This window comes from Trematomus bernacchii, unplaced genomic scaffold (genome assembly GCF_902827165.1).
Source record: "Trematomus bernacchii unplaced genomic scaffold, fTreBer1.1, whole genome shotgun sequence".
In the NCBI taxonomy this organism is placed as follows: Eukaryota; Metazoa; Chordata; class Actinopteri; order Perciformes; family Nototheniidae; genus Trematomus; species Trematomus bernacchii.
The window spans coordinates 15,737,007-15,758,368 of NW_022988043.1; the positions used below are offsets into that span (position 1 = coordinate 15,737,007).

At 39.8% G+C, this 21,362-nt stretch overlaps 2 protein-coding genes across 2 annotated transcripts in view; one reads left to right on the plus strand and one right to left on the minus strand.

Moving 5' to 3' along the window:
• Window positions 1-21,362, plus strand: part of LOC117472591 (coiled-coil domain-containing protein 60-like) — a 70,864-nt gene that overhangs the window by 38,071 nt on the left and 11,431 nt on the right. The window contains exons 8-13 of the mRNA XM_034117889.1: window positions 211-277; window positions 1,917-2,003; window positions 2,842-2,967; window positions 3,445-3,591; window positions 3,820-4,009; window positions 6,086-6,191. Of these exons, the coding sequence (XP_033973780.1) occupies window positions 211-277; window positions 1,917-2,003; window positions 2,842-2,967; window positions 3,445-3,591; window positions 3,820-4,009; window positions 6,086-6,191 (723 nt within the window). The remainder of the gene's footprint in view (window positions 1-210; window positions 278-1,916; window positions 2,004-2,841; window positions 2,968-3,444; window positions 3,592-3,819; window positions 4,010-6,085; window positions 6,192-21,362) is intronic.
• On the minus strand, window positions 17,423-20,309 carry xbp1 (X-box binding protein 1). The gene is given in 6 exon segments (XM_034117996.1): window positions 17,423-18,476; window positions 18,619-18,702; window positions 18,705-18,785; window positions 18,901-19,017; window positions 19,342-19,438; window positions 19,936-20,309. Coding segments are annotated over 6 exon segments (1,191 nt in total). The 5' UTR covers window positions 20,172-20,309; the 3' UTR covers window positions 17,423-17,900.

Genomic DNA, 21,362 nt, shown 5'->3' on the forward strand with positions numbered 1-21,362 from the left:
AGTGTATAGACCTGACTTAAGGACACTTCTGTCTCAGAAACCCTGCTGTCCTCCGACTGCAAAAACATGAAAAGTAATGTCTTTTTCACAGTTTGAACATTTGAGCTGAGAGAGTTACAGATCTATAATAACATGCTGTGAAAAAGCACTGAGGAAGATGGAGTAGGAACAAAATTAAATTAAAGATCTCTGTTGTTTTTGTGTCTCTAGATCTTTGCACACTGTCAGATGTCCACCAGAAAGGCAAGAAAGAGAGCCAAAGCTCAAAAACCAGCAAGTAAGTTCAGCTATAATTCGTCACCAACATCTTTAAACAATAACTGTGTTAGTTTATTGTTGAGAGATGAGACTAAAATGTTATTGTAAACCAGGATATTTTTCTTAAATCTGTACTTACACTCAAGGACACTAAGAAACAATAATCCTTTAAAAAAAATTCAACCTGTGTCAAATGTGTTCAGATAATGATAAGATACTGTGGGGATAACAGTTTGACTAAAACTACAAAATGATAAATGAATAAATTGAAGGAAATGTTGAATATTATCTAATGACTAAATGTCTGCTTTAACCAAGATGAAACTAAAATGCACATTAAAACAGGATAAGGATGACTAAATATGATGAAAACGAAGTACTTTTTCAACCTTTTAGCATGAGCATATTTTAGCATAAACCTCATGATAAAATAAAATATTTTATATTCATGTTTTATCTCATGAATATAACATTTAAAATAAATATATATATTTCAGCAGCTGGAAAGATAAACATGGTGTCAAAGATAACAACTATGTATCATTTTCAGCCTACTGCCATAGGTCTTCTACCGCTGACTGCTGCTTTTTCCTTTATGATATAAGCCCTTGCAGTAACTGTAACAGTAGCCAAATCTCTATTTCCTAGTCTCACAGTAGAGAATCATAAATAAGTCCAAGCCATTATGACCAGCACCAATATCCATGTGAACCCTGCAATGGTTATGTGAACAGAAGTGGGGAAAAGGAACTCTAGAGAGGCCAGCTCAACCTGTCCTCCTCTCCCTCGCTCTGTGGTGACAGCCCTTCAATTTGTGGTCCTATTTTTAGTCCCCTTCATCTTCATTCCTCTTCTGGCCTATTCAGAGTTTTTAAGGCACTGATCTGAAAGACTATGTGAGGAATTTGCTGTAAAGGGTTAGCCTTTGTGGCCGAGGGAACAAAAGGGCAAGTTATCAGGATCATTTCTCTGGTGCTTTCGGCCTGATATTTACCGTAGCTGTTAAAGGTGATCACATGGTTACCATCATTCATTGACTGATTACATGCTCCAGAGGACTTGTTTCTCTCAGACAGCTTTCAGTCATTATGGGGTTGTTAAAACAATGTCTTCATCAACATTTATACTTCGAATGGTTGTAAATGTAACCATATTTGTAGTAAAGGTACTGTATACAGCATTTCAGTTGTGCTGCATTACATTTTCGTACATAAAATATATAAAAGTCAAAAGAAGCAACAAGAAAAATCTGACAATTAGCCTCCAGCCACAGATGTATATTTTGTGCCAAAAATGGACCTTAAAGATGGCAAAAGAAGAGGGGCTACTGTATAGCTTACCTGGTAGAGCTACCGGTGCTATATACTAAAAATAATATCTTTTTTTTTTAAAGTATTGACGTCAAAAGAAATAGAAAAAGTAAAAAGAAATTCAAATTAAAAAGTCTAACTAAGTACAACGGCCCAAAGATTGTTTTTTTAAGTGTTATTTGGAAAATTGGTCCAAGAAACTATTCTGTCTCAGAGAAATGTCTCAGGCCTCATTCTATAGTATCCAATCTGTTTTAGAAAGCCACTGTAACAATACATGACCTATCCCTCTTTTAACAGTCTCTTTGATAAACAGGTCTTACTTGTTGTATCTGTCCTCTTTTACAGTTGGACCCCACCCGAGTCTAACCCACAGCCCCTGAAGACGGATGACCAAACCGGCTCTAAGACCACAAAGAGCTTTCCAACCGAGAGGTGCAACTCCAACTGCACCCATACTTCATATGCATCAGCAATAGAAAAACAACTTAAATTGTTATCAAACTAACAGTGTGTGACGTACTTTATTATTATACCTATGTCACATTCTGTTTATATCAATGTTTGTATGCTTGTTCAACACAGATGCAATGTAATGAGGGCAGGTCTTCTTTTATTTTTTTATTTAAACACCGATCAGGTTTTCTCTTTTTCTAAGACATGGTCATAAACATTCTGTCATAATTTACATAATTTATTAACATATTTAATGGCAGTTATTTTTCATCCATTCATATTCATTTTCTAAATTCATATACAGAACATGCTTATCGATGTCATGTCAATACACAGGAAACCGATCAATGCATTTTTTCGGGCAGTAACAATGGAGGCCATTCAAAACACTGCGGCCATTGTACCTAAAGAGACAGATATCAAAATTGCAATTTTACAAAGTTAGTTATTGTGTATGTTTTTGATACATATTATCATCACAAATCAGCAATGAGCTAAGATATGTTTTAAAAGTGTTCACGTTTAATATGAATCCTCCCATAAAACTTTGTCAAACTAAAAATTGGGGGCTATGTTTTGAACCAAAAAAAGATATAATTCATACACTGTTCATTTCCAAATCAAGTCAATCCAATATGCTATAATACAATACGATAAAACGGGGTCATTTCATAAATTATTGTAGTTTGCTATACAAATACCGTCTTGTTAGGGAGTCAAAATCTGGCACACAGGCCCAGTATACAGCTTAATTATCATCATAAATGAATCGACACAACACTATTATTGTTTTTTTCTTTGTGTTTTCTTCACCCAGCTGTCCTGCCATCAGCCACCTCATCAACGACAAAGCCACCAGGCTACGAGAGATCAAAACTGCCTTTAAGGAAAGAGTGGAGGAGATATCTCAGAGCTACGCAGACCTCCTGGAGCTCAAAGCCAGGTTTGATAATCATCCAATCCCAACTGACTTATTTCTCGTTATTGGTTCTCCAAAAATATCATAAGTATCAGCATGATGGTAACCTGCCATTAAATACTGCATGGCTCTGAATCATTGTTTGTCACAAAAACTTGAGGGCTTCCTTGCTGAGCATTTGAATACATTGAGATTAATTTAGTAACTGCTGTGACCTTATTCTGTTTTATGTTGTCGTATACTTTTACTTGATTACTCACTGAGCCTTTGCTCCACGATGACTGAGAGCTGGGCGACCTTCACATCCCTCAGGGTGGTTCTCCTACTCGAGTAACAACCATGTTTGTTCTGTCATACCAGTCTGTGTGCTTAATAATTTTTTAAGCGTAGTTCAAATACAGGCAGGGTGCCAATGCAGCATAAGGTGATTGTAAGATAACACAGGCTCATTCAGGTTCCTTCTTCTCTTTTTTGTCAATTTGCTTTCCTTCCCCCATCCAGGGAGAGGTTAAACAGCGGCCTCCAGGGGTATCGAGCCCCGGGTCACGTGACCAAATCCCAGGGCCTTCCTCCCCATGTGACCTGCCTGTCCCAAGAGTCAGAAGCTCCAGACAACAAGAATAAAAACAAGCACAGTAACAATATGTGGTATGCAGCCTGTTGAAGACATTATCAAATGGAATGTGGAGTTGGGAGGGGGGGGGGGGGGTTGAGAGGTTTACTGGGGCTGGGGAGAGGTCCCATTTGTGGACCTGCATGCACATGTGGTCTGCATATGTGTTAAAAATGTGCACAAGAGAGCATAAAACCATCATATTCTGATGTGTTGTAGCACAGTGGCAGTGATGGATCTGAGATTGTTTCATTTCCTCGCAGGCTGTCCTCTCTGCTGAGCAGCCTGCCACAGGAGGTGTGCAGGGAGCGAGCGGGGGGCCGGGTGCTGGAGAAGCTGAGGGGCTTTGCAGAGCAGCAGAGCCTCAGGGTTCCACCTCAGGTCCTGCTGAAGGTGCTGGGGGGTCTGGAGCCGTGGGAGCTCTGTCTGCCTGAGCTGTGTGTGGCCGTCCAGGTACACAAAACACTTCCTCACCCCCAATTCACTAAGCACAATACACGTATAGGGAGCTAGCACACTTTTTAACCAACATCAAGGGACTGCTGCAACCAATGATAGTTTATTTCCCACATTGTACACAAAATTATGAACAAACACAAAGGTTTAATTATGGAATAAATGTTACATTGATTTTAGAGTGGGAGCATATATAATGAGTTATGTATGATACAAAAAAAATAAGCATTCAAAAAAAAAAAAAACAGTTTGGCCATCATCCTGTGATAAAAAGTGTCCAAATTACAAAGAAATAGGGAGAGGAAACATAACACTGCATGATCTCAATTCAAAGGTTTTCACACTGCACTGTAACTTTTATTCATGTACCTTTGTTATTCATGTGTTATTATCTTTGCTTTTAAATGAGTGTTTTTAAATGCCATTTTATAATATGTTTTTCTTAATGTCTTTCATTTTTGTAAAGCACTTTGAATTGTCTTGTGTTGAAAGGTGCTATATAAATAAACTTGCCTTGCCTTGTAGAGTATGTTAAAAAGTAATATTTTGTAGTATGCAATGTTCAAATTCCTAGTTGAAATAGCCACAATTACAACTGAAATCTGGACAAACCTAATCCTATTTCTGTCTTCTGAGCTGGGTATAGTGCACATCTGTATTTAGGCAATTGTATAAAATGTGTGATAAAAAATGGTCATTGTAATTTGAGGGCAGGTATCCTGAGACCATTATCCTGGTTAATTTCCACATGTTAAATTATAGACAATAGGTTGTGGGATTTTTCCAACTCTTCTGATCTTCCTCCAAACTTTAAACCCGGTAGTTAAACTCTCAGCCACTCCCACCAAACCATCAATTAGGGACGAGACCCACTCCCAACACGAACCCCAGACCCTCTGAACACGCCCCTACCGGTCAGAAATGAGGGGCAATTAGATCCTTCCAGACTCCGGAGCAGATAGCTGAAGGTGTAATGACAGGAAGCCGCCTGATAAATCACACCGGGGCTCTGTAGGGGGGTTCACTGTTTTTGAAGGGGCAGTGGGGAGGGGAATACTGTCCCACCTTGTTCCTTTTCAGGACAGTGTGTGGCAGTGTGTCCCACTCTGAAGCTCAGACCTGAATTCAACAGAGCACAGAGGACTTGGATTGTTTCCATGTCTGTCTCAGCGCTGAGGGCTGTGGCGATGAGCACCAACGTATAATTATACTGGTCGCCATCAGTGTTTTTTTAACAAAGCCTCATTTCTATTTTTATTTTTTCAAACATAATGGGCAAGGAAAGGCAACGTTTTGTATTTAGCACAGTCCAAATTGAGGCAATTCAGAATGCTTTTTAATTAAAAAAACATACAAACATTAAGATATAGTGCAACATGCACCCATTATAATATAACATTTAAATCAAATCAAAAACAGAAGTCAATCAAAACAGTCATTCAAAAGCCAAAATAATACAAATAAAACAGCTAAAATAGAATAAGACAGGATTCAAATGCAAGAATAAAAGTGACAGTACAGTGTAAGATACTAGTTATTTGATGTAATAGAAGGCAGCAGCAAAAAGATAAGTCTTCAGTCTTGATTTAGAAGAAGTGGTGCTTGCCTTTTTCTGGGAGTTTGTTCCAGATAAATGGAGCATAATACCTGGACGCTGCTTCTCAATGTTTAGTTTTGACTCTGAGGACAGAAAGAAACCCTGAGAGTTCTGGATGGTTCATAATGCTAAATGCAATGTGATGTAATGTAGCTGAAGATCTGAAATGTATTTTGGCCCTAAACCACTGGGTCTCTATAAATCAACAGTAGTATGTTGCACTTAATTCTTGAACAGTTAGGAAGCCAGTCTAATGACCTCAAAACTGGAATGATGTGATCCACTTTCTTGGTGTTAGTTAGGACTGGAGCTCTTAATATTTGAAATACTGTAACATTTTTGTCCAGCATCTGTCAATGTCTCTGTGACCATCAGTGGTTACTTTTCATCTATGCAGCATCAAAATGCATCTCTTTCTGACTGTGTCTGTCTATATTTAATCTACCCCTCCTGCGTTTCCCTTCCTCCTCTGTCAGATTGCCACAGAGCACGTGGTCCAGATGCCCAGGAAGGAGTACGACGCCTGGCTGGGTTCAAGGGTCACTCTGCTCCCACAGTACCGCCGTGCCCCTCAAACACCAGGTGACCCACATTGAGACTTTGAAGAAGCCTACAGGCAGGGACAAACAATACACAACAGCCCCACCCAGTTTGGTCAAATTAAATGTGGGTGAAAGAGCCTAAGGTCGCGTTCACACCAGCCTTGTTTAGTACGGTTTAATCGAACCCTGGAGCGTTTAACCCAGGGGTGTCATGACTTTTTTCACGAGGACCACATACAGAAAAATATTCGAAGGGCCAGTCCGCTCACTAGAGGTGAGGTATAATGCCTCATTAGTTCAGTTATAAGTTGGCAAAATCAATCAAAAGTAGGTAAATTATGCTTGATACTTGAATCTGCTTTAAGAAAAATAAACAGCCTACATCCCAGCTCTCCAGAGAGTTTCATTTAATTTGTTAGCAGCTCATCCCTCACAACAGGAGCCCCTGATTGATTATCATAAGAGGAAATCGGAAAGGTATATTTCAAGTTATTGGGTTTTTTTACTTAGATTTGTTAGAACATATATTTCAAATGTAATTGACTGAATTTATTGTAAATTAGGCTTATTAACACATGAACACTACTGTGTAATATATGTTTACAGATATATTTAAAAGTACAATACAAGAAAAGCTCAAGTTTCATTTGTGGGCCGTATTACATTCTACTTTTTTAATTTGCTGAGGGCCGATTCAAAATGGCCGCATTTGGCCCCCGGGCTGTAGTTTGACCCCTGGTTTAACCCCTGGGTGAGGTTCGTTTGGGTTGGTGTGAACGCAGTCCGCTTGCTAGTGAACTCTGGAGCGGTTCATCACTGGTGTGAACGCAGTCCGCACCAAAACAAAGGAAGCGTAATATTTACGCGTCATTTCCTGTTCTGGTTACTGGAGGAGAAGTTAGCAAGTTGTGGCTAACAAAATGAGCAGCAGAGGACAAACATGGAGCTACGAAGAACACAGATGCTTTCTGAAAAAATTATAAAATGACATGCAATGAACAAAGTTCAAGTTTCAAGAGTTTTTTCAATTAAGTGCTTCACATATATAAGAATATATAACAAATAAGAAAATATGTTGTACTTTTGTTTACAGTTTAGAGTCCGTTTGAGGTTTGCCTGTGTGAACGCAAACCGAACCTTCTGAAAAATGAAACAATGTAACAAACTCTCATCTTGTGCGCACCAAAGAAGAGGACTATTAGGTGAGAATGTGACCTAAATTAGCATTACAGTAATGGGTTAGGTTAGGAAATATGAGATTAAAGGCACTATAATAAAAAAATGCTTCTGATTGACGGTAATCCGACACACCCGGTCAAAGTTGTGTCAAGAACTATTGTATAATTTCTTGCAAAAATAAATTGTTTTTTAACTTGTTTAGTTTCTAAAAAATAGATAAAAACTAAAATCGTTTTGGTTAAATGTTTTTATTTGTGCACATTGAGCATGAACAAATGTTACCTTTTGTCTTAGAATTGCATTATTATTGCAATTAGTTGATAATAACTCCATATCGTATACACACTTACTCTGCTTGATGCCATCATTTTCCATACCAAGTTTAATTAGGGCACAGCGGACTGAAATAGATTGTAAAATTAGCACCCTTATTTACAAAACTATCGATTGTTAATCCAAGCATGAGACACAGGGAGATTCACACCCTACTCTGGGTTATACATGTTTACAGGAAGAGATAAAGACAGACATACCTTCACACAAAAAGCAGAGAAGCAGGAACAGTACATACCTTTCTCACCTTTATCTCTAGATTTACAAAGAATAACAAGATGTCTTCCTGGATGCCTGCATGTAGTCTTTTTCCCGCAAGTCTCCAGTGATAACTCACAAGATAACATCATTTCTACTACTTCCTTGCTACTCATGCCAAAAACCCAATTATCTTATTCATTCTAAACAAACCACTGATGATGCAGAATGTGAAATATGTTTTAAAAGGCATCCCTTCCTGTTGGCAAGAACATTTTTCCTGCAACGGCCTAATTCACTTCGCAAATGTGCTGGAAGAGGATAGGTTGACCCACGATCACACACAGTATTAGCTGTCTGTAGCAAAACAGACATTTACAACATACTATAAGAGGCTGCTTTTTAAAATACCTCTGTTCTTTCTAATGAATTGCAAGCATGTGACATATAATTCAATATACCAACACTCAGTTGTGCAGTTGAACCCAGCCAAACCTCCACAGTGACCTTCAGCATTTTCTGTGTTATTTTCACCAACATTTATTTAGTAACTTGCAGTCCTTATCCATTCATGATAATATGTACAGTTTGTTTTCCACGTGAGATGGAGGGACATGGCATACAACTTCTTTAATCTGTGTTTGTGTATGTGTGTGTGTATGTGTGGGTGTATGTGTGGGTGTATTGGCAGCACACCAGTTTAGAGTGAAAGGGGAAGTGTTTTGCCAAGAAGAGGAGGAGTGGAGTTGGGAATAGGAACAGCAGCCAGCCAGCTAGCACTCAGTTCAGGAATGCCACAGAGTCTGAGCTCAACTCACCCACCCCCACACGCCCCACACGCCCCTCACTCAGCCCTGGGCTCGGGATAGTGGGTGCGGGGCGACTACGAAAACATGAGGGGGAGCATTCTTTCATTTTAACTTCTCACTTAGGTCTCAAGTCTCAGGGCACAAAGTCTAGACCAAATAATGTGAGTGATAGCAAACTGCAAGTCAGTGGTTTAACTGCTAAGTTATGCACATAAGTAAAATGATGAAATAGGCTTTAATGATGTCTGAATCTGGTTAGCTTTTAAGTTATTACCCAATATTTAAGGTTGCACATTAAAGTCAACCAACAGCTGGTGACTCCAAACATTTTTATAAACTCCATGTTTTTAATAGAAACCAGAAAAAAATCAACTGTTCTATTAATTTCCTTCTCTTTTTTTCCTATTATTTGTTTTTCTTCTCAGACTTTCAAAAAAAAACATTCCACTCTATGGCCTCTACACTGGCGTACACGCTCACAAACAACATAATCAATAGACTTCCTTCATTTCTAAGATCTAACAAATGTGGCAATTTATCAAGCACGGAAGACGGTGCAAGAAAATGCTATCAAGTTGCATTATGGGAAATGTAGAAGCCAGTTTTTTCGGATGGGTGCTTAAAGTCAGGATATCGTGCTACTTTTATTTTGACACAATTGTTTCCTTTAACCAGTCTCTCACAAGCCCCCAGCTTTACACAATACTGAATTGCTTTCTGCTTTGCATCTTTGTCAATAAGTATCAACAAAGTTCATGTGTCAACAGTTTTTGAATATTGAAAAATGTACATAAGAACTGGGTGTAGAGTCAACTCTGTGGGCATTTAAAACGTGTTAAATTAACGACAGAACACACCGTTCCCTGCTTCAGGTTTAGATGGCAATGAAGTCTGCAGGCGTCCTGATCTTATAACCTTGAGTCCTTTCCACCACTTCATATCAGAAGTACAATGACCGGGCCGCCTAGGAAAATTCAATATTTACTCTCCAGTTTACCGGCAGCGGCCTCCCCATGCTTGTGTAGTTATGAAAGTGAATTTGACTTCAGTAATGGCACAGAGAAGTTGTGTTTGCTCACTTGTGAAATGTTGTGCAACACAGAAGGATCTAAAAATGATTACGCAAAAGAGTTGAGTTGTAATGAAATCAACTGAAATTAGCGGTTGTGAAAGGCAGATGTTATAGTACATATGCTGCAATTCTCCTGGCATTTAACATTCAGCTAAATAATCATTAGTTCTTATGCATCTGTATTTCTGCTTGCTCAAAGTAATAGATAGGACATCATTTGTTATTTAAGTTAAACATGTGATAAGGTTAAAGTAGACTTTCGAAAAATATAATGTAAAATCTGTTATGGCTGCATGACATGCTTTTATCAGTTCCTTTATTGTGCCCTCCTGCATGTTCTCTTGGTTAGCACTTTGTACTACTGATAAACTCCCCACAGCTGGCACTTTGCACATGTATTCTTATCACTGCTCAAACATTAAGTGCTGTTCTCAAAGTCACACAAGCTTTCAAATATTGTGACCCAGAGATCTATCGTGGTAGTAATAGTGATTCGATGTGTTTTTATGTCACTGTGACAAATGTTGTTTTGCCCAAGTTCAAAGTAACTTGTCACACCAGCTCTGCGTTCTGCTGTCCACACTGACCGAAATAACCGTAGCGTTAGCTTAAAGTACACACAGGGCCCTTTACAGCTGAGGCCGCAGAGGGAAAACACCTGTTGCTGTTCCAGCACATCTGACCATTACTGTAGAGTACATTTAGCGTGGTTGTGACTTGTATTGACCGAATTGTCTTTCTTGGAGTAACTTTCCTGTAGTTAACATACATTTACTTTCAGTGAAGAAATAGTCTTCACTTCATTACATTACATGTTACACGCTTTTATCCAAAGCGACTTACATACTCAATACTGTGGGCACTCCCCACAGGAGCAATTTGGGGTGAAGTGTCTTGCCCAGGGACACAACGACATGCTGACTGCAGTGGGGTTTGAACCTGTGCTCCCCTGATCCGAACACCAACGCACTATCCACTGCGCCACACGCCTCCCTTCATCTGTTGTCATCATATTTTCAAAGAAAGTTATTTTTGGTTGTTGCTGTGTGAAAACCTTGTGATTCAAGTGGTGTGGCCCAATGGGAAAGTCCAACATATGTAATCTATTGGATAGATTATGTACATTTGTACAGAAATTAGTGGTTTCCAGTCAACACATCCTAATCATTTTAGTTATTAGACTTATTTCGGAGCAAACAGCAGGTCAACATTTTATTTGTTGAAACCACCGATAACCATATGCCCTGAAAACGTTGGGACAGTCCAGTATTACGAGCAGTTGTCACAAATTGTCTTGTCTTGTTTGTCCTTAAAATCAGACTAAACCCAAAAACCTGAAATAATTATTGCTGTGAAACATTAATTTTGTGTTGCCTACAGATGGCCACTGTTACGTCCGTTAACTACATGAGATATGGCCGATGTCGTTTATTTTTGCTATGTTCAGTAGCGCTACAACCGGATAAACTACGAAATGATTGAGTTAAAGCAATAACAAAAGAAAACATCCATCCCTGACATAGAGACTTGTGTCCCAAGACCAAAAAGAAAGAAATTGCGCTTAAAAGACATTAAAACTGTAACATTTTGTCAACACTAATGTACTGGAGGCTACGCCCAACCCCCAACAGTCCTGTCCTAAATAGCACCAATATTTATCCAGTCACCAACGTGAACATGTTAAACATAGCCGCTAAACAACTGTTTGGAGCATGTTAGCATTAAGCTCAAAGCAACACTGTGCCTGAGAACAGTCCAAAAGAGCTGTGAACTGGTTTAAAATGGTATATTATTACATATCGCAAACAGTTGTTACACTTTTGAGTTTCGAAAAAGCTGTCATACAGTACTTTTTGTACCTGACAGCAACACTATTGATCTATGACTCCTACACCTGGTCACTGCTGGAGTGTTCAATATTACAACAGACATAGTACAAGCTGTGACAGCTAAAGGATGTTTGTTGTCTCAGATGGCGTAGGTGGTCCTGATTAACACACATGAAAGATGAAATACCAAACAGGAATTATGGTTCTTAGCTTGCATATGAGTGTGCATGCCTGCCTGTCTGTGCTTTGTGATCATGTCTAAGCCTACTCTGTAATTGCTGGCAGACACAGGCTGAGGTATGAGCGTCTAACCTCAGGGGCCTGGTTAGAGCAAGCAGTGAAAGGCAATGTAGTGCTGCATAGTTGCGCAAATACTCTAAAAGTTGTGTAAGAATTATCTTAGAAACGTGGAAGTTTGAATTAGCTTGCAGATAAAGTAAAATGTAAAGCTGTGTCAAGGTTATGAAAGCTGAAGGCATGATTCAGATAATATCAAAAGATATGATGTGCAGTTTAAATCCCCTTGATGTGCTCTGAAATGCTTCAAACAGAGACTCTTCCTCGCTGTGTAGGAGGAATCCAAGTGATTCATGTTTTTCTTCCAGCACACGGGCTGCCTCTTGCAGAACTGCCACATGTACAGGAAGCGAAACCATGGCAATGAACCCTTGTGTAATGTGTGACGCTGGTTCTCCCTCGGCTTGCATTAGTTTGGCCTATTAAATATGACTCCGGGAAGCCTTGGATAGCCTGCAGTCATGCTTTGTACAAAAGGTCTCCTGGTCACTCTGCTGACATTGGATTCTGTTGTTGTAGTTTAATTTGAAATCAGAAGAAACGGATGTCTCTCTTGAAGATAAAAGATTATTTGTAAAAAGTGGAATAATTTTGTATTTCCATTCAAAAATGTGTTTTGCTTATTGTTACTCTATTCAGATGTTTGACCTTTACTTTCTTGACACTATAAGGCACTTCACATTAATCTTCTGAAGGAGGAGAGTTCCTTTGTACTAACCTTGTATTTGAGTTTAAGATGTGTAAAACTAGTTGGAACTAATTATGATGCAAAAGGTAACTTACTAACACAAGTAAGTTACCTCCATGGAACAAACACAGAGAATTAATGAAACTGCAAAAATGATACGTTGACTTTAATTAAATGTATTATGTCAACAGATTTAACATAACCGTATTGGGTGGTGGAAGTGGAAAGCAGTTTAAATAAAAAATGGTATGTTCAACTTAATATTATTGCTTTCAACTAACCTAATACAGTTAGGCTATGTGAAATCTGTTGACATAACACATTTAATCAAAGTCAACGTTATCAGTGTACAGTGAAGTAGGAGGCATTTTGTTGAGTAGTTGTTAAACTTTTGAATTTTAAAATATTTGCATATTCAGATTTTTGACTTTTCAATTAGGAAGAAAGAGTAGATGTAGTTTTAAGAACATTTGGCAAAACAACATATTATCTTAGTATGTTTAAGGTCTTTAAACATGTGTGGAGGGGCTCTTTAAACAGTTCTACAACAACTTGTAGAACTGCATGTTCTTTACTTCCAGGGTCCCATCGGACTCCCATAAGAAGCCTTACTGTTCTCAGTCAGCTTTGGCTCAGTGCCATGGATCAGACGGCATTAGCACACTCCACTGACCGTCCTTTGTTGCCAATGGTAACTGAGGATAGTGATCTCTCTCACAGTTTGAGCGCAAACCACCTTGACTGAGCACAGTGAAGAGTCTGCTGTATGTGAGTGCATGCTGCTGTGTGTGCGTCATGATCACATACGTCTGAGCTTTTGTTTGCGCACACATTCAAGGTGTGATGCAACTAAGGAAAGGTTGCCTTGATCCCAACAACAAAGCAGGGGCAGGGCTGTCAGGTTGATATTGTTATTATCTTGCATGTCAAAAGAGCAGCAGTGGGCAGGGTATTGAAGATGAATGACTGATGATTGAAGGCTTATTTTCGTTCTAATAATTTACTGCATGTTAATCTATCATTGTGATGGTTATACCTTACAAACATCCAGAAAAACCAGCTGGATAATAATAATAGAAACCCACCTTTTTGAACTGGTGGAACAGGATTAACCAGCAATGATTCCTAGAATAGTAACATAATCAGTTTGCCCTTTAAACAGACTGGGGAATCGTGTTCTTCCAACAGGGATGGACAGATGTTGTTTGTTGGGAATGACGCAGTCAGTGACTCAATTTCCCCCAACTGAATCATTAATAAAGTGGCCTAAATACCAAAGATATAACCCCCTTTCGCTCCAGCTTGTGATTAGCCACTCTTAGCCTTTTAATAAAGAAAGCCAAAGGGGGTAGTTGATTTACATTCCTCAGTTGGGTCAGGGGACTCTAGTTGCTCAGCCCTCGAGGCAGGACAACTGCCAAGAGACCCCAACTCACCCACCCACCCACCCACCCCCCCCCCCCCCCCCCCCCAACCAGCTACACCATTAACATGAGAAACATGTCACATGACTGCCTTGACCTCTTGTTTGCTTTACACCTGACTTGTGTCTTTGAATCCTGTTTGATCAGGTGGTACTTTTCTTTCTCAGAATCCTTGTTGTAAAGCTAGTGCAACACTTAAAAGGGTTTCTGTTGTTGTGTGTCAAAGGAGAACCCACCGTGTCGCTCTCAGTTTAACGGTAGCCTACATTTTGAGCTCACTGTTTAAACTGAATAGCTTGGAATCACCAACTGTAAAACCCGTATTTACATAAGTGGCAGCTGCCAGTGTGGGTTTAGCAATCCTCTTTATAATACTGCTGAGCATAGTAACTCGAAGCCTGCAGTAAGGTTTATCCAAATCCGTGCATCGGTGACGACAGTGTCATATTAGCACGACAAATCCAGTTCTAATTTAAGCATGAACCTCAACATCATTCGGTTTCATACTGGTTTAGAGGGACACACTGAACTGCAGTTTGTCTTGACCAAGTCCTTGGCAAAAATAATATGTTTTTAACCCCAGACTGTGTTCAACAAATCCCCTTTCCCACATGCACTTTAACCCTAAGATTACCTAGACATTACCCAGAGAAGGTGTACAACCTGAGAATGCATATGACCGTATCATTGCGATCAGATAGATAGCAGACTTTATCTTGCCAGTTCCCTGGTACAAAGTCTGGGTAATATCCAATTCAGACTGAGTGAAGAGAACAGCGATTCATAGCCAGTTTAGGCGTGTTGATGTTTCTATAGCGGCTGGTGCAAAACCAGAAGAAAACACACGTTTAAAGGCTAAGATAAGGTGTATTTTACACAAATATACAAGCAAAATGTGTATTGGAGAGCAGACAAGATTCGGGAACTATTTTCTGTAATGTCCATCGGTGAAATTCTGAGTCAAATTAAAGGAACGACAAGAGATTCAGTTGTTTATGCCCAAATTACACTGGATATGTGTTGTTATGCCAAGCCTCCTGCCCACTCTACCAACTTGTTATTCTTTCACAAACCAAACGGAGTATTTCCAGTAAATGGGATCGCTTCTAACACAAACAATCTCTTGTTGTGCACTACATGTGTGACACACTAGGTCCAATGTGCAGACCTTATTCTCCAGATTTTGTCCAGAGAACTGTAATATCAAAAGATCTGCATGGTCATTATGAAACATTTTTGTACCCCTGTTACCCCTTTAGTAAGAACCAGTTCAATTCTTCTCCTTTTGCTCCGGACCTCAACTGTGATGTCCTCACTCACATTCTTTACCTTTGTTTTCAGTCACACAAGCTAAATGTGGAAAACGGCAAGATCCAAAATTACACTTTTTAATCTCAACAGATATAGTTGAGTTTGTTGGGTAACACTGTGTCACTTTTGAGCTTCAAGTCCTTTGGCAATATAAAAAAAAACACATCTTTATTTTGTAACAGCACCCAGCAATGCCTTCATATCCTAAAATGTTCTTCGGTTTACTGTGTACTTTATCTCAGTATTGGACCAGGACTGGCAGATTAGCAAGAGAACCGGAAGTATAATTTACTGAAAGGGAAAAATGCTGTGTTTTACCATCTATTACAGAAAACCCTTAAATGGTGCAGATATCTCTTTTTAACGAGATCATGTGAACACTAATTTCACCCTACAAATGGCTTTAAACAAAACTGCTCAAACACCAAGGAGAAACAGAAACGAGACTACTGCCCTAAATAAACCAGAATCTACGTCCTGAAATCAAAAGACCTGCCTCAGCAGATATGTTTCAGTTTCAGCTCCACAGCTATAAGTTTGATCTAGTCTTTGCTGTGGTTCCCACCTACGAGACAGGAAATGGTACATTTCTCACCACACTCTTTCGGGCTCACTGAGTGTGCGTCTACGTCAAATGCAGCTGTGGTTTCTGTCAACCTACCACAAGTGGAGTTCAATTTACAATGAAATAGCTGAGTTGCCAATTGTTCTTCCCCTTCCACCTCTTCCAGATAATATGCTGTCATGTACGAGGGTAGTTGTGAGACATAATGGATGACATCACTTATGCAAAGCTTTGTGATCAGTTTACAGGAGCTAAAGCTAACAGAGACAGACCCTGCAGAGTTCAGATCAATTTCATTCGTGTTGCATCTGTAAAGCTGATCTAATCAACATAGGGACTCCAGGGGATCTCATTCAAAGGGGTGGGTCGTACCAATCACAGCTTGAAGAATGAAACCTCATTGTGATTAGAATAACGGCCTGAGGGGGAAGGTGTGTTCCCCACTCAGTCTTTTCTCTTCATACCAGGCCAAAACACCAACAATACCTGAGACAAAACACTGACCTTTTTCTGACGGGAAGCTAAACTAAAACGGTCTCAGGTTGGCTTCCCAGGAAACTCCCAGTTACATTAGAAGTGTTATGTAACACAAGCAGGCCTGCTTCTCAGAAAAGCAAGGTTGTGGTGCAGGCACAAGAGAGATAAGATATATAAACAGTGTGTCTGCACACGTGTTAGATTATTTCACAGTTGTGGATTGGACAGAGTTTTAGTTTGATAAACCTGTTTGGTGAAACAAATACCTAATGCCCTAACCTTATGACCCTTCATACTGAACCAAGAGCACAGTTAACATTCTACTTTCTGATTAACACTCATTTGCATAATTAAAACTCCTGATATCCCTACCTTGGAGGTAATAACATTAGTGATGGGATTTAAATGTAAAGACAACACAAGATGTCTTAATGGTTTGAACAGGTTTCCGTTGTTTTGAGTGTTGATTAATCCTTCAATTCGTTTTTATAATGAATTGCTTAGTCTAGTCGATTGCAAAATGTTGTGTTTTGCTGAGGTCAACGTGACATTTTAATTAGTTAGTTCTGTGCAACCATCATTCCAAAATGTCCAAGATGTTTGGATTACGATATAAAGCTGGAAAAGGCAATATATTTGAGATGCTGGAACCAGCAAGTCTTCAAAACATTCTGCTAGATAAATTGCCTTAATTGCAAACTACTTCTAACAGCCTGTTGATTGATCTATCCACTACTTCAACAAGATTCCATTATAGCAGTACATTTCATGGCAGCACTGTCACCCTGCCTAAGTTAACCTGGTAGAGCAGGCCTTCCCATATATTAAAGCTCAACCTTTTGTTGCATATCCACCCTTCTCCCCATTTCCAGTGCTCTTCTGTACCTTCTGTAGTCAAAAAGAAAATCCTAAAATGTATTGTTTTAAACATTACCTGTGTTGACTATCCCTTATTTTAACATTCTGCTTTCCTGATGTGCATATTCATTTGGGAACTAAATACTGTAGTTAATTATTCTCTCAAATCTGATTGTTGCAGTTCTTTCTTCCCTGTATAAGCAGTTACAATGACTTAAACAAGAGACGAGATGCAATGCAAAAAGTTTTTTAATGCAGTAGGCTACATAGAGAGAGCGTCGACAAATTAGAAGAAAGCGTTTTACATACAATGACCCCGAAGCAGAATACACAAATAAATAAAAAGGTTATATTTAAATGATCGGTCCCCATCCCCCTAATAATTTTCAGAAATACTTGATTCTACCTACGTGTCATGAACTGTGAGCGAGAGATTTGAAATCCATTTTGAATTCTCTGCAGTAATTAAAGGATGCCAAAATTAGCTGTCATGAACTCCATCTCCCACAAGTCAATGCAGCATCGCCACTGGTACAGACCTGCTGTAATATAAAGGAGATTATGTGCTTAACTTTAGCCTATACATGAGTGGATTCAGCTGTGTTCTATACGGTACTCTGAAGCTTTGTGTGCTTCTCCATTGTTATTAACACTACACATTAGCGCTTAAATGTAAATATATTATAAATTATTGGGCTGTATGGTTGATTCAGACACTGATAAGCTGGGGGAAGAGTTCGTTAGCAAACATGTCTTCCCAGGTGCTCTCTGAGCACAGGGGAGAGGACATGTCGCTGAAAGGGGAAGGGGACCCTTCGTATCCGGAGTCACTGTAGGTGTCCGCAAGACAAGCTTCCTTATCCAGGCCGCTGAGGGCAGGGGAGGGGGTTTCAGAGAAAAAGTCATCCACCTGACTGTGACTGTCACAGCTGGGGATGACCACTTCCTCCGGCTCGTCTTTAACGCAGACGGTCTCCTCCTCGAGCACCACCACGTCGATAACGGATAAGATAGCCTCGTCGATATTCTCTGTGTCGCTCTCTGGGTCGCTGCACTGCCCGATGCTCACCTCCTCCACGGGCTTCGTGTAAATGTGGTCAAAGTGGATCAGTTCATTAAGGGCCTCCAGCTTAACTGGTGAGGCCCCCAGAGTCGCAGGTGTGGCGGGAGGTACTGGGTTCCCCCCTCCGACCAGCAGCTCCTCCGGCTCCTGGCACTCCTGCTCACAAGACTTGAGGAAAAGCTCTGGGTCAAGGATGTCCAGAATGCCCATGAGCAAATCAGACTAGTGAGGGGGGAGAATGGAGAAAAGATAGGAGATTAGCCTAGTTGCCTATGACCTGACTAGTGGATTTCTTAGAGACAGGATTTAAATCTCAAGACATGACTTTTCATTATAAAAGGAGACATCCATATGAGAGACTTACCTCATCGTCTGAACAGTCAGAATCATCTGAATCCATTGAGAAGTCTTCAGATTTAGGGACTGCTGGGCCTGCACCTGCTGCGGAGGCACACATAGCCTGAGTGCTGCGGACTCAGAAGACCCGATCCCTAAACCTGCGTCATTCCCGATGGATAACAAACTCTGAACCTGTTATGAAAACGAATGAAAAAGTGTGAATTAGGGTAACTCCACTGAAAACACAATCATTATAAAACCAACCCTACTTCCCCTCCATTACAACCAAATGGCATCATAATCATACCTCCTCTTTTGAGTCGAGGGTATCCAACCCAAGTCTCTGTCTCAGTTCAATATTTTCTGTCAAAAGGCCGCTTGATTTTTCCCGAAGTAGCCTGTTTTCAATGTGAAGTTTCTGATTCTGCGGGGAGAGAACAAACAGATGTTTGAACTTGAAACTTGCAACTGGTTATGGGGAAGTGATGCATGAAGTGAACAAACCAACACTAGATATGTAACTGCAGTGTGGTTTTGCAATGTAGTTTAGTTTTTCTTTTGCAACACTAAAAACATTATAGGATGTTATACATTTATGGCTGGAAATGCCATTGTGTTGTGAAATGGCATAATAAAAAATAAAAAAATCTCAACAATGGCGTTATGCTCAAGACATATGTTTGACTGTTGGCAAATATAAAAGAGGAATTCATAGCTACATCCCGTTTTAAAATGTGTTTTTTTTTACCTCCAGCTCCAACTCTATGACTTGCTGTTCGAGGTCTCCCATTTTGGCCTTTTTCCTGTCTCTGGCTGTCTGGGCTGCGACTCTGTTCTTGAGTTTCCTGGAAAAAATATTGACGAGGAGGGGGGGAAAAAAACAGGAATTTAGCACACATTCTTTCCATGATGCTGACTAAGCCTCCTGACATGACTTGAGTTCACAGTACTGCGCAATCCCCGGCCATGTTGATGCCACGCAGACATACCAGGATATCAGTATCCTGCTCAGTGACGGGCGGGTCTGCGGACAGTCAAATGTCTCAGATAGCACTTTGACAAGCTAGTTCAAAGTCCAAGGGTGATAAATGAACGACATGAAATGTAACTAAATTATGGTGCTATTTAAAACTGCATAGATTATCTATTTATATTAATATTGGGAGATTCAGCATTGACCTACTTTCTTTGTGCTGCGGTTTAAACATCAAATCAGAGGGATCAATATCTTTGGGCGTGTCCCTGTGGTAATACCGTGAACAATGGCCGGGTTTGCCCTTTAAAAATAAAGGTTTTAACCCCATACATAATGATATATCAAGGGATATTTTTGAGGACTAACCTGCGAAGTGCTTTTTCTTCTGGACTCAAGTGTGTGAGCCTCTGTCTTTTTCGTATGGGCGGCCCCGCGGAGGAGTTGGACTCTGAATCCGACGACGCCGGGCTGGAGCATGACGGTAAAACGACAGATATGGGCCGGTTGTAGCCTGCCTGTGAGCCGCTAGCCGAGCTGCATTGTTTGCCGGAGATCAGGAGCACTTTGTGGGACACTCCGGTCCCTGCTGTTACCACCACCATGTTGATATATCCTACTGGGGGTGCTGAAATCAAAATTAATCGAGTATCCTTATTGTATTCAGTGGAACCCTTGAGGTTTCACTGCTTGCCTGATCACCGGCAATTCTCAACTGTTGAACAAGAAGGGCTGCACCTCCGGTCTTTTTCTACTGTCGTGGTGAAAGCTGATAGGCTCCCTGTGGCTCTGACGCAACTTGTTTACGGCCTGTGATTGGTCGCCTTGCTGATGAAATTTGCATTGAAAGTTTCACTCTGCTTTCAAAGTCATATTAACCCAAATTCGTTTTAAAGTGTAATTTCCCCTCAATACTTGCTGTCAATTTCGGTTTTCAAGTCAACACTCTCGGCACCATTGTATGTTATGAACCAGACATGATAGTTTAATAGAGTTAATTATGATTTCAGTGTATACTCAATGTGCTTATTTCAAAGAGTTGCATCAGATTTTACACACATAGACACGTTCAGTCCTCAGTTCAAATTAGAACGCTATTACTTTCACTGTATTGATTATAGAGCTATGACATTGATTTAGAGTTTCCTGGATCCATTACATATTTTCTATTCCCTAAAGTAGCCCACTTTAAGTTGGTTGGTTTTTCACAGAAACTATCATATTGAGGTTCGAGATCTTATGCAAGACAAAGTATGTTAAACAACTTTTTTCTTTGAGATTGGTTTAAACCTCAGTTTCTATGTTCCAATATGCTGTTAGTTGGCCTCTTTGAGACATCTCGTGTTCTCTGCTCTTTGTCTTGTACATTCTAGTTTCCTCATTATTTTCTTTGAGGAAGTCTAATTGACTCGTAAAACAAGCTTTACCACTCTGATGGCTTTCCCTGAAATGGTTATTTTATATTTCCTGGAGAGATCTATTGTAAGAATGAAATATTTATCAATTGTTTTGTCTGCCAAAGGATTTTCTTTCTTTTTCCTCTCCACTGAGAGAGGTTTTAACCCTATTTAAATCCTGTAAAATTAAACAGTATTATTAGCACTAGATTGTGTTATTATCAGCAAGCAAACAAAACTTCATATTAATGTAACAGGAAACTTGGAAGTGAAATATATTGTTCAATGTTTGCTCTTTTTAAATGAGGAGCTTTGAGACGTTTTTACGATTCATTTGAGCAAGTGTGAAGATAAATGTTCTGTTTGAATGTGATAAAAAAAACAGTTATCATTTCTAAA